Here is a 15684-nt window from a genome sequence, read left to right as displayed (position 1 = left end):
CCCAAATTCATATCCTGACTCTGCCACAGACTGACCTGACCTTGGCACGGCCAATCTCTCAGTTTGGCCTACTTCACAGGGTTGTTTTGGGGATTTTAATGGGGATGGGGGAGAGAGAACCATGTACATGGCACCTCGAGCTCCTTCAAGCCCCCCCCCCGCTTCTTTCCTCCTCCACCAAACGGGGAAGGGCCGAAGTGACGTCACGAGCCGCCCAAGTGCCGGGGAGATGGGCGGCCTCGGGGCAATTCGCGCGTGCGTCTGTGTGGGCCGGGTGGACGGACGACGACGACCCCCGCCTTCCGTTAGGCAAAGGTCTAAAGGCGACCCAAGGGCAGCGAGGAAGACCATCGCCCATTTCAAGCGCAGGAGGGGAAGAGAACGTGCCCAGGCTGCCCCTCCCCGCCCGCGTCTCGTCACGTACCGCCTTTCCCTCTTTCCTTCCCGGAGCCGTGAGCTCAGCAGCAGCGGCCGCCTCCTCTTTCCAGCCGCTCGGGACGGACCTTTCCCGACTCGTCACGAGCTCTCGATCGGCCCTTAGCTAAGCCCGCCCCCCACTCCAGCTGCCCTTTGCAAAGATGGCGATGAGCAATTAAAGAGCGGCTCCTGACGCCCCGTTGCCCGTTCCAAAGATGGCGGCCAAGGGGCGGACATTTGTGAAACATAGAGATAGAAGAGGGGGGGGGCGGGGAATGGAAGAGGAACACAAGACTGAATTTTCCAAAAGCCGCCATTGTCCATGATTCTGAGTCATGAGTGTGGGGTGTTTTTTTTAAATCGCCCCTGGCCATTGATTGGGCTGGGTGATCTGGGAGCTGGAATCCCACAATTATCTGGGGGGGGTAGCAGGTAGCTCCTTGCGTTCTAAGGGAGCATTGTGGTCCCACACTATTCCTAGGCATATTTATTTACTTCATAAATTTATACGCCGCATGATTGTAAAAATAAGAAGCTTCTCAAAGCAATGTGAGTTGCAGCGGAAAGCCAGTAAAGCCCGGAAGTGTGGATTATAAAGACAACTCCAGTTTCTCTCTCTTTGAAGCCTGCCAGCAGGGGCGGTTCCTCCCACTGCCTGTTTGCCCTCCCCAAAGATGGCGACTGGCCCTTCGAGCTTCCCACTCCAAGGCGCTTCTTATTGCTCTCTGGCCCACTGTAAAGATGGCGGCGGCCGCGGCGAGTCTGAGGCGAGCGAGTTGGGGGCTGCTACGCTGCCAGGCGGGTGAGGAGCAGCTCGGGCGGCGCGTGAGGGCGAGAAAGGGAGGGGGCCACCTGCCGACCCCCCACCCCCTCTGCGCCCGGGAAACGGAGCCTGCGGCCGGGGCCTGAGCGGGGTTTGTGGGGCGGGGCGGGGAAAGGTGAGGCGAAGGGCAAGTGGCACCCAAGGGGCAAGGACGCCCCTGAACTCGCCTTGAGGGGCCGGGGAGGCGATTAATTGTGGTTCATTTGCGCAGTTCATGCAATCATTATACGCTGTTGTGTTAAATAACGCTCAGGGAAGGGAAAGAGCCACCGGGGTTTCTGAACCCTCCGAAACTGAACCCTTGTCAGGCTGGTGTTTGTTGCTCATGTATTTATTATTAATCATGTACAATCAAAATGATAAATCATTTATTTAGTTGCTTTCAACCTCTTTACACCTGGTTTGAACGCTAAGTCATAGCTAAGCTTGGGCCGTATAAAATATTATTATTATTACCACTATTATTTGTTTCATTTATTCATATTTATTTGTTGCAATTATATCCCACCTTCCCCTCCCCACAAAGGAGCTTAAGGTGGCATGCATGGTTTTCTTCCCCTCCTCATTTAAATTCCCCACAACAACCCTGTGAGGTAGTGACTGGCCCCCAGGATCACCCAGTGGGCTTCATAGCTGCCTGGGGATTTGAACACAGCTCTAGTCTAACACACCACTTCATCAAGGTGTGCAGGATGCAATTCCCCGAGTTTACTGCAGCCATTCCTCACACGCCTCTTGAATTTGGAGGAAGGGTAAGGTTTTGACTTCCTGGGCAAGTTTAATCCTGAGATTCTAAAGGGTCTATGATGCAAATACCAGCTTTAATTTGATTACTTGGAGTATGGCTTCAGATGAATATCTGTGTCTACATATATGCATTATCCAAATGTCTACTGATCTGTTCACCAAAGAGCAGGAACTTACACTGAAGGAGCCTGATGGACGTGCCAACAAAGCTAACCAACCAACCAAGTTTCTTGCATACTTACAATCAAATGATTATTTGTTTAACCCAGACTTTTGCAGTGGCATAAAGCAGCTCAGCACATTCACTTGTTCAATTTCACTGAACAGAAATATGTCCTTCTGCAACAATAAAAGAACTGGACTGACAAACATATAGATAATTGCCAGTGTAATCTGGGCATGGGGCAATTATTGGCTAACATACCACTTGCATTGGCTAACTTCTTTTGGCATGTTAGGAAAGAGGCTTTCAAAGGTAATACTTGTTTGAAGTATCAGTGATGTGTTGTAAAAACAGAACCCAGCCCTTTTGAGAGGACTAGAGCATATAGGCTTAGTTTAGGTCCAAATCTCTGCTCATCCTTGCAAATTTAGAAGGTAGCCTTGAATAAGCTATTCTCTCTTGGTACCAGGCATTCCTATCTCAATGGCTAGTCTCATTGGGTTGCTTTGATTCTAACTTTTTATAACTGTATGTCAAAATTGAAGTTGATGTGGTTAATAAAGACGATAGTTTGTCTTACTGAACTGGTTTCTGTTTCAGTCTTCAGACGCCAGCTATACCCAGTGCAACGTGCCATTCAGTCTGCAGCTGTGCTGCGGAGAGCGTCAGATGAGCAGAAACAACAGCCCCCACAGTCTTCCACCCAGCAGCATTTGGAGTCAGAGCCAGTGGGGGAGCAGCATGATCAAGAGCATCCACACTTACACCCCAGGTAACCTGCATTCTCCCACCACCACTTAAAGCTCTGAGAGATCTCATTTCCCACAAACTCACAACCAGTTCTGGCGTAATGCTTTGTATTGCAAGCAGGATGTGATATTTCTGCATCCCTGGGGAGGCATGTTCCTATGTGTTCTTTTGAAGCTGGCATCTCCTTCCCATGCCTGTAATCCCAGGATGACGTGAGCAGCATTGCAGTGTGTCTTCTTTTACTGCCCCCACAAAATCCATACTGATCTTGTGATGCGCAGATCCCTGGATTTATCAGAGGAGGCATCAATGCCCTTGTAAATGTTAACAGACTAGCATTGTGTACACTGAACAAGCAAAAGTTTGAGCACAGGAAACTGGGGGCAGCTTTTAAGTTGGCAGGAATTATGAAGGCAATGGAAAAGTGATATGGAAGACCAAAATGGGAGACTCCTTGGTATTTGAGGGTGTGACTTTGTATTTTTATTCTCCTAGTTACACGGATCAGGGAGGTGAAGAATCAGAGGGCTATGAAAGTGAGGAACAGCTGCAGCATCAAATCCTGACAGCAGCTCTGGAGTTTGTCCCCACTCATGGCTGGACAGCAGATGCTATTGCAGAGGGAGCCAAGGTAGCTATCAAGAGGACTGATGTGCTAAGAGGTGCAGGGAGCATCTGCATGAGGTGCTAAACACAGCAATGCTAACCATGTCTACTCAGAAGTAAATTCTGGTGAATTCAGTAGGGCTTAAACTCAAGTAAGAGGAGTTAGAATTACAGCCTTAGTAAGCTTTTAACTGTTGTGGTGGTCCCAGAACAATTCTTATTTTATGTGGGTGCTGAGAGGTTTGCGACAAAGAACTTAAAACTTTGCAGAGTTATAACTCTGAGAGTTGCCTGGTGGGCAGCCACTGCAATTAACGCATATAAAAAGTTTGTTGACCACAATGGGTCTTTACCCACAAAGCACATGCAAGACATGACGTAAATCTTGCCTTGAGGGCTCCTACATTCTAGGAATCTGTTTCTACTTTCTGCAGATGGAAAACAGTAATTTGGAGGATGTCTTTGGATGACATCATTGCAATGCAGAGGGATTAGCTGTAGGATCCTTAAAAACATAGTGTAGAGCAGAACTGCCTGAGTTTTAACAGCAGCATGAAAGCTACTCTGCACATGAGATAGGGCCATAATGTAGAACGACAGTGTTGGCCACAGCATTGTTGCTTTGCTTGGAATGCTTGTACCAAACAGGCTGTAGAACAGTATTGCCTGCTTTCTGGCTCCTGGGTAATTTACCTGTTCAACCTGTTTCCCTTCTTCCTTTTAGTCACTGGGTCTCTCTGTTGCTGCAGCAGGGCTCTTTCACAATGATGGCAGCGAACTGATCCTGCACTTTGTAGCACAGTGTAACTCCAAGCTGACTGAACTTTTAGAGGAGCAACACAAATTGGTGCAGCTCGGTCAAGCAGAGTGAGTACTGGTCACCACAGCTGCTGTGGGAGGTTAGTTATTGTGCCATCATTTCAGGCAGAAACACAACAGGTGACAATTGTATGTTGCCACAGAAAGCCTAACCGTGGAATCTGGTCACAAGGAGGGCACTTGTGAGGTAGTTTCCCTAATGCATCTTGCTACCAATTTTTAATTAAAGAATAAAATCACAATAAATGCTCCTTTCCTTTTAAAGGAAGAAGAAGACAGACCAGTTTCTGAAGGATGCTTTGGAGGCCAGGCTGCGAATGTTGATTCCATATATTGAAAAATGGCCCCAGGTACAAACCTAACATTATTTTTGAAAACATGGGATATCCCTTAGTGTCACCTATGTTCATTGCTTTGTATAGCAGAATTGGTATATTTCTTATAATTCCCTGGGAAGCCAGGTGGTTGACATTAAAGTAGGGATTTCCACATATTAGGGAGGTATTGGAAGAGTGGAGGGGAAAGAATGTGTCTTCCCCCCTTCTCCCTTCCTGAACAGCTGTCCCTCTCCCCCTTGAGGCATGAGTAGCACTACTAGGCTGCTATTCTAGAATGGATGGAACCTTGAACAGAAGCACTTGTTATGGAGGGCAGGGATATGCTACAACATTGAGTTGCAGATCACCCTTGCTGTTGTCATTGTCACCCCAAATTCCTTAAAGGAAGAGTGATTGATTATTTAATTCATGTACCACTTAATATATTTAAAATATTTCTAAGTGGTGTACAGAAAACTGAAGCGACATCATAAACAAAATATTTCAAAAAAATACAGTTACATATAAAAATGTTACATTAATTAAGATTCTAATATATAAAAATCAGTATCAATTCATTTCCCTTCTGACACACTCTCCTCTCTCAGCCTCCGAGTTCTCATCCAAGGACCAAACAAACTCAGCTTACTATGTCCAAAGTCTTACTATGAGAAGAGTTCCTGGAAACAGCAGACATCACCAGGGGTGCCCAAACTTTTTTCAAAGAGGGCCAGATTTGATGAAATGAACATGTGTGAGGGCCGACCAAAGTTGAGCTTTTTTAAGGATTTTACCCCAGGACATATACTGCCATGGGGGCCGGATTAAATCGACCAGCGGGTCAGATTTCTGGGTGGGTCCAAGGTGGATGATACTTCCTCAGGCTGCCCATAGCTGTGTCCCATTCAGCTCCACTCTCCACACTCAATTCCAGGTACAGCAGGTTTATTGAGCTTTCCAGGGGGTCCAGAGGATGGAAAGAGGGCCCCCTCCACTCTCAATGGCTCTTTCTTCACCCTCTGTCCTCATCTCCTTCCCCAGCTGCTTATACCTCTCTCTGTTTATCCAGTCAACAGTGCTGTCATGTTGATTAGGGTGAGAGATGGTAACCTGACCGGAGTGCGGGGTGGGGAAGCAATTCCTTTCACTTTTTCAGATCCTAAGGGCCTATAGTAGCAGTCATCTTCTTGGAATCACAAAATAGCAAACATATCCATAATTTATTTTTCCTATTCAAGTATGATAGGAAACTCAAGCTTGAGTTAGATTGCTCCTGGTATCAAAGTTTGAACTGGATTTCTCTGTGAATTGCTTTAGGGCTCTGGTGGCTGCCATTGCTAGGCTTTTACGGTAATAAAAAGCATTACCAATGTTTTCTGTCCCATAAGATGGGCACAGGCAGTGGAGTTGAAGCTATGATGTATGCAGAAATGGCAAGGAATCAGTACTGGGAAGACTTGTATAGCAGGGATAGCCAACATGGTGCCCTCCAGATGTTGCTCCCCTCACCCCTGACCATTGGCTATGCTATCTAGGGTTGATTAGACTTCCAAAAACATGATGTTGGATTACTCCTGCTGCAGATGAAAACAAGGTGTATAGAAAAGGGGGAGGAAAGTGTGGGTGAAGAGTGTTTCTCCTTGCCTCATTAATTTATCTGGCTGTTCCTCCTCTCTAGGCTATTAGTGTGCTGTTGCTGCCGCACAATATCCCAGCCAGCCTAAACCTCCTGACGAGCATGGTGGATGACATGTGGCACTACGCAGGAGACCAGTCCACCGATGTAAGTCTGAGCAAGACACAGATGTTGATAAGACTTTGGGGAGCAACAGGAAAGCTTGAAATGTTCTGCCTGGCATTCTGGGTTGTGCTTGGGAAAATTATGCAGTTCAAACACTTGCGGTGCTAAAAAGCTTTCAGGATTTTGGTTTCCAAAGAGCTTGTGGGTGTGATGGTCCCTCTTTATTGCATTAGCAACAGTCACTCACTGAAAAAGGAGGACACAAGGAGGATACAACTCTTTAAGTCCCAAGGGTCCAAAAAGCCCTGTGGGTAGGATCAGAACTGTTGTAATACAGGGCCCCCCCATACTCATACCATGGAGCTGATCTAGGATGATACCATGGTCAGTGGTATCAAAAGCTGCAGCAAGATTGAGAAGGAGCAAAGTTGCATTCCCTTTGTTCTGTTCTCGATAAAGATCATCCATCAGGGTGACTAAGGCCAGTTCAGTCCCATGACCAGACCTGAACCCAGATTGAAACAGGACTAGATAATCCATATAAGCCAAGGGTGCCTGCAGCTGCCCTGCCACAACTCTCCACTACCTTCCTTAAAAGTGGGTATTTGTTTTTGGTTGGTAGTTAGCTCAGACTAAACCAGCAGGTTGAGAGCTGGCTTCTTTAGAAGTGGCTGCACTGCTGCTGCTCATTAATCACACCCAGCTAATCAGATCCCCTCTGCTAGTTTTAATAAAGCAACAAGGGCAGGGCTCAAGAGGCCATGCGGTTGAGCATAGAGTTGCAAGCACCTTGTACATATCATCAGTCTGCATAAGCTAAAATTAAATATGCAGCTCATCCAAGTGTGTCTGGGCAGGTAAGGATAATGGGTGGCTGGGCTCTCACTGGCCCTCTGCTTAGTGGTGTGCCCAGTCATGCTGTCAGCAAATTAAAACAAAAACCAGACTTAAGTTACAATGTTTATATATCACTTTTCTTGAAGAATATTAGCTGACAGTACTATGTAAGGTTTTTTAATTATAAAATTGTTTTCCTTTTATAGAAAGAAACAAAGTGGAATGTATTTATTTAAGTGACACACACAGAGAGTTGAACTGGCCATTTGCCACAGTTCTGCTGCTCGGTATCCCACCTCCAGCCGGGACAACAGAAAGTGATGGATGTTCTTTGAAAACTCGTAAGCAGCTCCCTAAAAATACCCAGGGCTTATGAGAGCCATCAACTTTCTGGCAGGAAATAATAGCAAAGTAAATTATATCTTAATTAAAGTAATTAATGAATTACTTGACCTATTGCATTTACATAAGTAAGGGGTAGGAAAAGCTTAGTGGGTCTTGTTAATGAATGACTTTAATAAACTTGTGTTAGGATAAAATAGCAGCCACTGCAGTGACAAATAAGTAGCACACAGACAAATTAAAGGAATAAACCAGAAAGCCAAATAAAAGACAGTGCTCACACCAGGAAACTAAGGTTCTTTTTGGAGTATGCAAATTGTGGATGAACTTGTTAAAATATTCAGCCTTACAAATAGTGCTTAATTTTCTTCCCTCTCCCTCTCCCCCTCCCCCCGAGCTTTCTTGGAAACTGGAATAGTGCCTTTGCGTTGCTAGCAGGACTTCATTGCAACCATTGTAGATGGCACCAGATAATGTTCATTAGGTAGTTGCAAAAGAATTCAGTTTTCCACTTTGGTTAACGACAGTTCGAGAAATGATAAAAAGAAATAGGAGAATGTCGTTTGTTATAATGGATTTTGAGTGACATGTTTTTTGAAGTTTCGACAGGCTGAATGAGATAGTAATTGGTTCTCAGCTGTGGTGTGCCTAACATAGTTTTATGTAACCTGTGAACTGATTAATGCCCCAAACAGATGCTGGTTCAATAATAATCTCTACTTTGCTGATCTGGAGGATCCCGACTGTCCTTTTTGTGTTTTTTTGTGTTAATCCCTGGTTTACATGCTTGATAGACAGGTACTGGGGTGATTTCTTGGGCAAAATTTCTATTCTACTAGAAGGTATGTGCCGAATTATTTTCAGAGGGTTGTTTAATTGTTTAAGTGAAATCCTGAACATATGTATACAAAAGTAAGTACCACCAAGTTCAATGCAATATGCTTCCATATAAATAGACATAGGATTGTAGTCCTTGTATGTTGCAATAAAAAGACAGAATATTGTGACACCTTCAACATTTATTGTCCGTGGGGTTTCATGCGGCTGGTTTACCAGCTAGTTTGACTGAACTTCGTGCTTTGGGGCTAGTTACTAGGCTAACATGGAGCAAGGCCAGTTTGTTTTTCAGCAGTGGTGGTTGGTGGTGTTTTTAAAGCTAGGATGGTGAATAGAGAGATTTTGCACTGGGCTGTGATCCAGTAGTCTGTAGAAATAAATGGGCTGTGCAATAGAGACCCGTGAAAATCTGCTGGGTCCCATTTACATACTAGAATCTTTCATCCATCAGTCCTAGGGAGGAGTGATGCTTCAGCGCAAAATAATCACACAGCTCTACGTTTGCTGAGTTTTAATAATAATAGTAATATGCTGCCCATCTGACAGCTTTGCCTCAGCCGCTCTGGGCAGCTCCCAACAGAATTCATTGCAGAATCCAGCAATTCTTGGTGAATAATTTGGGTTCACTTGTCACAGAAATCTAGGTTTAAAAATAACAATAATGCAGGGTTTAAGTGCTATGTCTACTGGTCATGGATGGGATAGTTTCATATTGGTATAGCCTGTGAAGTCTTAATTTCTTACAGGTACTCATGTAACTTTGTCTCTTGGTTTCTACCCTTACAGATAAACTGGTACACTCGTCGAGCAGTGCTTGCTGGCATTTACAACACTACAGAGCTAGTGATGATTCAGGACTCCTCTCCTGACTTTGAGGAGACTTGGTCCTTCTTACAAAACAGAATAGCTGATGCCATGAACATGGGACACACAGCTAAGCAGGTGATGCCTTAATAATCCATTTATAAACAGCACAGTCTTCTGTGGCACATGTGAACTGTAGCTTTGGTCATACTTTCATATGTGTGTGTTTAAACCCCAGAAGTAACTTCACCTGACTGTTAAAGCCAGCCTTCCTCAACCTGCTGTCCTCCATTTTTTTTTGGACTACAATGCTCATCAGCCCCAGCTAGCTTGGTCATATAATGCTGGAGCTGATGGGAGTTGTAATCCATAACTTGGGGGGAAAGTGGGTAGGGCTTGGGGGGAAAGTGGGGGGGAAAGTGGGTCAGAAGTGGGCTAATGGAAGGCACCTTTTTTTTGCCTCTGCTCCATTCATAAACATCCGTTCATGCATCTCCCCCATTTGCAAACATACAACTATTCACACATCCATCCATTCACATACCTCTAAACATTTATGACGCACATATTTTGCAAATAATTAGGATTTGGGTTCAGAATATCTTTTTAATTGATTGTTACATCTTATGAATGCTAAATTGTATTCTTAGTCTAATTTAGGAGATTTAATGCTTAGCTGCTGTCACACAGTGTTCTGTGTAGAGCTACTGGGAATTCTAGAAGCAAGTTTTCATTGATTCAGATTCGGGGAGATGGGTGTGGGGAAGAGAAGTGTGCCTTTTATAGCCCCAAACCAACCATTTTGTTGGCTATTGGTTCACTCCTCTCTGCCCAGTACACCAATCTAGCCTCCATAATCCTCAATCTTTCCTGGGTGTTCCACAAGAACATGCGCACAGTCCTGAGGTCCTATGACAGGTTTTATCCAATGCTAGTCATACTTTGGGTAGACCCATTGAAATTAATGGAAGTGACAAACTAGAGTCCATTAATTTCAGCTCTAAGTAAAACATAGGTGGATACAACCATTCATGTATATACACTCATAGTGGCAGCTGAAGTGGATGGGCCAAAGCCTACCTGAAGTTTCTCTCTCATTCTCCTCTCCACAATCCATCAGAAAGATGTGTTGGAGGCAGGCAGGCACTTCTCCTCAGATGGCACTGCTTCAATCTCCACATGCTGTTATCTTATGAGAGTTCCCTGTGTACCTATCTGCCTGCCTCCAGCTCTCTCTGCCTTCTCTTTCCATCTCCCTCATTTTTTCTCGTGGCTGCAGTTTGATCATGGTGAGAGCAAGAGAGATGGAGGAGAGAGAGAGAGAGTGGTAGGCATGCATGTGAGGTCAGAGGCATGGCAACAGAGTGCTGTAGCTAGAGTGCCTTTTGGAAAGATGTTCCAGTCTAGTCATTATGCTCAGGTGTCTCATTTTGTTGGTGTGCCTGCCGGCCTGCCTGCCTGCAGTGCTCTTGTCCTGTCTATCTGGTTCACCTTGTGGCTGTGATTACATTGCAGCAAGGGGAATGTGAGAGACTTAAAGTGAGAAGAGACACCCTGGAGTTTGGGATGCACAGATGAAGAAGCTCTGGCAGACCAAGCCCAGTCCACCAGTTCCCCATCCCTTAGTCCAGGGTTAGGGAACCATTATCCTGTTTGCTGAGGGTGCATTTCTTCAGGGCTAGTTTGTTAGGGGCCAGAGCCAAAGTGGGTGGAATTTGCAGCATCACAGGATTTAATAGGTCTCCCCCTTTCTCCTCCATCACTCTGTTTCATCTTTCTTCTGTTTCCCACCCTCTCCATTAACACAGGTTGGAACTAATTGTTTGTCACAGTCTTCCCCCCCCACCCTTTTCATTGCTCATTTTATTTTGGCTCTGCCCCATTTATGGTATTTTCCCCTGGCACACACTGTCTCTTTCTCTCTGTCTCTCTCCCACACACATACACCTGACATATATGGGGAAATGATACCTAGAGGGATGGCAAAGAGAACAAGAGTAGACATGCAGTGCTTGGAGGGTCACATGTAATTAAGCAGCCGCCAGGTCGTAGGTCCCCCTTTGGCTGAGCTGAAACCTGCTTTGCCTTGCCAATTAGGAGTGCATTTTAAGACTCCTTAATGTGCATTGGCAACCAGGTCTCTACCTACCTGCACCTGACATTGCATAGGATATCAGATGTGAGGGGGCATGTGGGTGTAGTTTGGGGGGGAAATGACCAAAGATTCTACACCCCTGCATTAAAAACACGCAGCATTTTGCTGACAAAGTCGGAACCGTTTTTCAGACAGGTACACAGATTGCCGGGCAAAGTCTAGCACTACCCCCATCTGCGCAACATATGAAAAGGGCTCTGGTGGCACATACTAGGCCCTGCCTACGTGCTGTGGTGATAGCATTGGAAAGAACCATTATATTATCACCCACATAGTTGCAGTCAATCCATCTGTGCAGCTTCTCATAACTTTGCAATGCTTCGCTCTCATACAGGCCCTGGTGGAGAATGTAAGTTAATTATTCACATTAAGGAGAAGAAGTGGCACTCAATGCGATACACTTTATTGGTCTCTGAATTAAATTGGACTAATTTGCTTAGAAAATCTTCCTGGAGATTTCTAAGCAAGTCTTTTGTTAGTGTTGGAGCTGCTGCTGTGATGTTAATCAATTGCGTTTGTTCCAATTGTGCCTGGTGTTTGCTGTATACGTGCAGGTCTTTGGATCCCGCTGAGATCCTAAGGTTGCATGTCACTGTAGTGCCGTTTCAGGTTTCTACAGATACTTCCTGCCAAATAGCATGTACTTGCTGTCAGCTCTATCACTGTAGAATAACTCTTAGGAAGCAGCCTTATGCTGAGTCAGACAGGACTCTTTCTCAGCCCTGTCAGAAACTGAACATGGCTCAGTCTACATGCAAAGCAGATGCTCTGCCACTGAGCTACAGCCTTTCCATATTGGGCTGGTCCACCAATGCAAAACCATCACAAAGCAGAATATCTCAGTGCCTGTGTTTGTTTCCTAGGTTCAGGCAACAGGAGAAGCCCTTGTCCAGGGACTGATGGGTGCTGCTGTCACTGTAAGTATTGCCAGACATAGGATTTCCTCAGGTTGTTGCATACCAAACAGCTCCCCCCCGGAAAATTATGGATGCAATAATGGATGTGGAGGAATGCAAAGGGAAATGGTTGCTTGTATGATTTTTTTTTTAAAAAGAGAGGATCTGCGAGGTAGTCTTACTTGCAGAATTTCCCATTTTAATCTGTATGGATGTGTTTGTGCACAATGTTTTTCATTACTCAAGAATCCTTCAAACAGCAGAGGTATATAAAGCCAGCTTGGGATCAAATTACTTGCAGGATCGCCTTACTCATATATGCCTACTCAGCTGCTTCAATCTGCAGAACTGGAGCTGTTACAGAAGCCACATAATACTTGAGCAGCATTTGTAAGAAATTGTTTTTTTTAGTGTGGCAGCACCTAAACTTTGGAATTCCCTGCCTATTTGTATTAGGCAGGCACCTTCCCTATACCCTCAGTGCCTGCGTAGAACATGTTTGTTTAGGTAAGCCTGTTCAGCCATGTAAAATATCGACATGTATTTTTTATTTTTTGCTATAGTTGATTTTAATTCTATTTTAAATAACTTCCTTTACGGATAATTTCAGTGTTTTGTTTTATATATTGTTAAACCGCTTAAGAGGTTTATTACAAATCCTGCAGCATATACATTTTGTTAAATGAATCCAGTTTAAAATGTTGAATTGCTTAATTAGTGAGCAACCACAAGAAGTGTAGGAATTCTCTTTATAATCTGTTGCTGCCTGATGCCCTTCCTTGAAAGCTGTTGCCTTCACATTTTTATCTTCCCAGTCCACTTTCCTGCCAAGCTGTCTGTGTGTGTTATGCAGGGTTCTGGTGTATGTTTTGGGGCAACATGTTCATGTCCTCCAGAGTACTGACCAGGCCTATTTGGGCCTCACTTTCCATCCCAAGTGAATGGGAACATGCCCTGAAACACATGGTGCATGTTTTTAGAAAAATTTTGTTAAGGGGTGGGGGCAAGCTTTTTTCCAGAAAAGGTTGCTCACCTTATTGATCTTATTCTCAATGAGGGACTCCTTCCCTGTAACACCATTTGAAAACCACAGCACGCCAGAGTTACCTTTCCCAGTCATAAGGAGCAGTGGCATATTCCTATGCTGCCTCTTTGCAGCAAGTAATTTTCTCATTTGCCTTATATTTAATGACATATTATTTGTGAACCAAACAGATAAGGAATCTCACAGGACTGAACCAACGTCGATAAGATGGAAGAGTTGGGAGAGGGAGTTCCAAGACCCAAAAAGAGGAGGAATCCCATCGCAAGAAGTTTAAACTGTTTCCACGATTTTTCTAGTACTATTAAAACACACATTAAAGGTTGTCAGCCTAGCGTGAGAACCTTTTTTCCTGGGCTGTGTAAATGTCACAACCTGGTTTTCTGCTGATGATGCCGCTCCTGATGCTTGACCCAGTCAGCAAAAACTAATAATTAGGGAGGGTCCATTTTTAGAAGATTATGTGAATGAAAGTTGGTAACCAAAAGTGTCTTGCTTTCATTCACCCCCACATTTGCTATCTATGTGTCTGACTCAGAGGTTGCTGCATCATTGGGAGACATGGCCAGCACTGTGCCAAATTGTGTGGTTCTGCTCCAACTCTCAATACATTTCTGCTCAGGAAGGATCACATCATCACTGTAGGCTTCTGTTGATGTTTTGTCACTGCTTTCAGTTTTCTTCCAGGACTATTTGCATTAAAGCTGATGGCAACTATAGCTTGAAAGCCCAGCTATTGAATAGCCATCAGAGTTCTATTGCAAATGTATAATTTTCTCTGTTCCTGGACAGCGACATGTCTGTAAATTAATAATAAAAAAATTCAAACTGCCTTCTGTTTGAGAGTTTGCAGCTGCTTCATTCTGAGATTCATTTAGTCTTTTGGCATAAATAGTATCATCTGAGATTTCAGAAGATCCACAGTAATGGTACAACAAATGCAAGTTTTGCTATTTTGGGAAGAACTGAAACATGCATACACATTTTCATGCCCTGTGTGAGTGAATGAGCGGTCACAGAATGTTGCCTCAAGTCACTTTGAACATCAAGGGAGGCAATTCAGCTGCCGGTTATGTTAATCTAGTTGTGTTGGACTCAAGGCTTAATATTACTTGATTCAGTTCTTTTCTTTTTCTACTCTGTCATGAAGCTCATTGGGTGGCCTTTGGCCAGTCACTGTTTCTTGGCCTAGCCTACCTCACAGGGTTGTTGTGGGGGATTTTATAGGGATGTGGGGGAACAATGCCACTTTGAGCTCCTTGGAGGAAGGATGGGATATACATCTAATCAATAAAATAAAATCCCAAGAGTCCTAGAGAGCTCACAGGCTTCTTCATGCCTGGTTAAAAAAACTTCTATCTCCCTGCATTCTGATTCAAACCAAAACTGCTTCTGGTTCTGTGTCCCTTCCCAGCTCTAACGGGTGTCACATTTTTAAGGCTGGAAATTCTAGACAATTAACAATGAAAGCCTTTTGTTGCTTATGGAGCTCATCAAGCAAAACCATCACAGTGATTTCATAGCCAGCTCATAACAGACACACAAGTCAATCGTCTTAGCCAGACATTTAAGAGGGGCTGAGGTGCTAGTGTCTCGGCATCCCTTTGTCCTTGAGAAACTGAAGCAACTGTATGGTTTCAAAGGGTCAACACCCTCTCATTCACACCCCATTGTATCATTCTCTCTAAACTGTTATTGTCTATTGTATAATACAATACGCCATCAAATCTAATACACCCTAATTTTCACGACGTAATCTGGCCAAAAAAGGTGTGCATTACATTCAAGTAAATATGGTATAATTGTATGATGATGATGATGATGATAATAATCTGAGATTGGAATAGGGAGTAATGTTTGTTTATTGACCAAGCAGTTCCATTTTAAAAAACAAAACAACCAAAACATGTTTGGCAACCCCCATGTCCGCACCCCCCCTCCCCACAATCTGTGCATCAAATAATCCTGAGCCAACCTCTTCTCCATTCACAGCCTGTCCAAGCATTTGCATGTCCCAGCCTTCATGCCACATCCTCCTCCATAGGATACTAATTTATGAGATAACTGCACCCCGCCCCCCTACTGACAGTCCATTAACAGAGCTGCCTGGCTCTGCCATTCTTCCCCCTTGGCTCCCTGCTACTCCAGACTCCTCATGCTGGAAAGGTTGGGCTGTTTTGGCTGCCCCTCCCAAGGCTTTTCCAAGAGGAAAAGGGCCAGCAGAGTTGGGTCTTCAGATTTACATGCCCAAATTCTATGGGAGAGGAGTTGCCCAGTAGAGGGCCAATGTGGCCTGTGGCAGGAGGACAGGGCTGTTTCCTAAGTATCTGCAAGGTGCCTCTGTGATACGAACAGCTTGGCAATGAAACAGGCCTGCCTTCGCCAAGC

At 44.6% G+C, this 15684-nt stretch overlaps 1 protein-coding gene across 1 annotated transcript; it reads left to right on the top strand.

Moving 5' to 3' along the window:
- The first annotated feature begins 1078 nt into the window (after window positions 1–1078).
- COQ9 (coenzyme Q9) lies at window positions 1079–14134 on the top strand. Its single transcript, XM_053399245.1, has 9 exons — window positions 1079–1219; window positions 2751–2922; window positions 3396–3531; window positions 4231–4373; window positions 4591–4675; window positions 6321–6425; window positions 9186–9341; window positions 12222–12275; window positions 13470–14134. Exons 1-9 carry the CDS (start codon window positions 1159–1161, stop codon window positions 13503–13505), a joined length of 948 nt encoding a protein of 315 aa, XP_053255220.1. The 5' UTR covers window positions 1079–1158; the 3' UTR covers window positions 13506–14134.
- The last annotated feature ends 1550 nt before the right edge of the window (window positions 14135–15684 follow it).

Source organism: Podarcis raffonei, chromosome 8 (genome assembly GCF_027172205.1).
Source record: "Podarcis raffonei isolate rPodRaf1 chromosome 8, rPodRaf1.pri, whole genome shotgun sequence".
Lineage (NCBI taxonomy): Eukaryota > Metazoa > Chordata > Lepidosauria > Squamata > Lacertidae > Podarcis > Podarcis raffonei.
This window is presented reverse-complemented; position numbering and strand designations above follow the sequence as displayed.

Bases quoted from the DNA above. Each gene is read 5' to 3' on its own strand.
- COQ9 (XM_053399245.1), top strand. From the start codon at position 1,159: ATGGCGGCGGCCGCGGCGAGTCTGAGGCGAGCGAGTTGGGGGCTGCTA. The intron at 4,374-4,590 runs GTGAGTACTGGT...TTCCTTTTAAAG, and splicing joins GTGCAGCTCGGTCAAGCAGA to GAAGAAGAAGACAGACCAGT. The intron at 6,426-9,185 runs GTAAGTCTGAGC...CTACCCTTACAG, and splicing joins CAGGAGACCAGTCCACCGAT to ATAAACTGGTACACTCGTCG.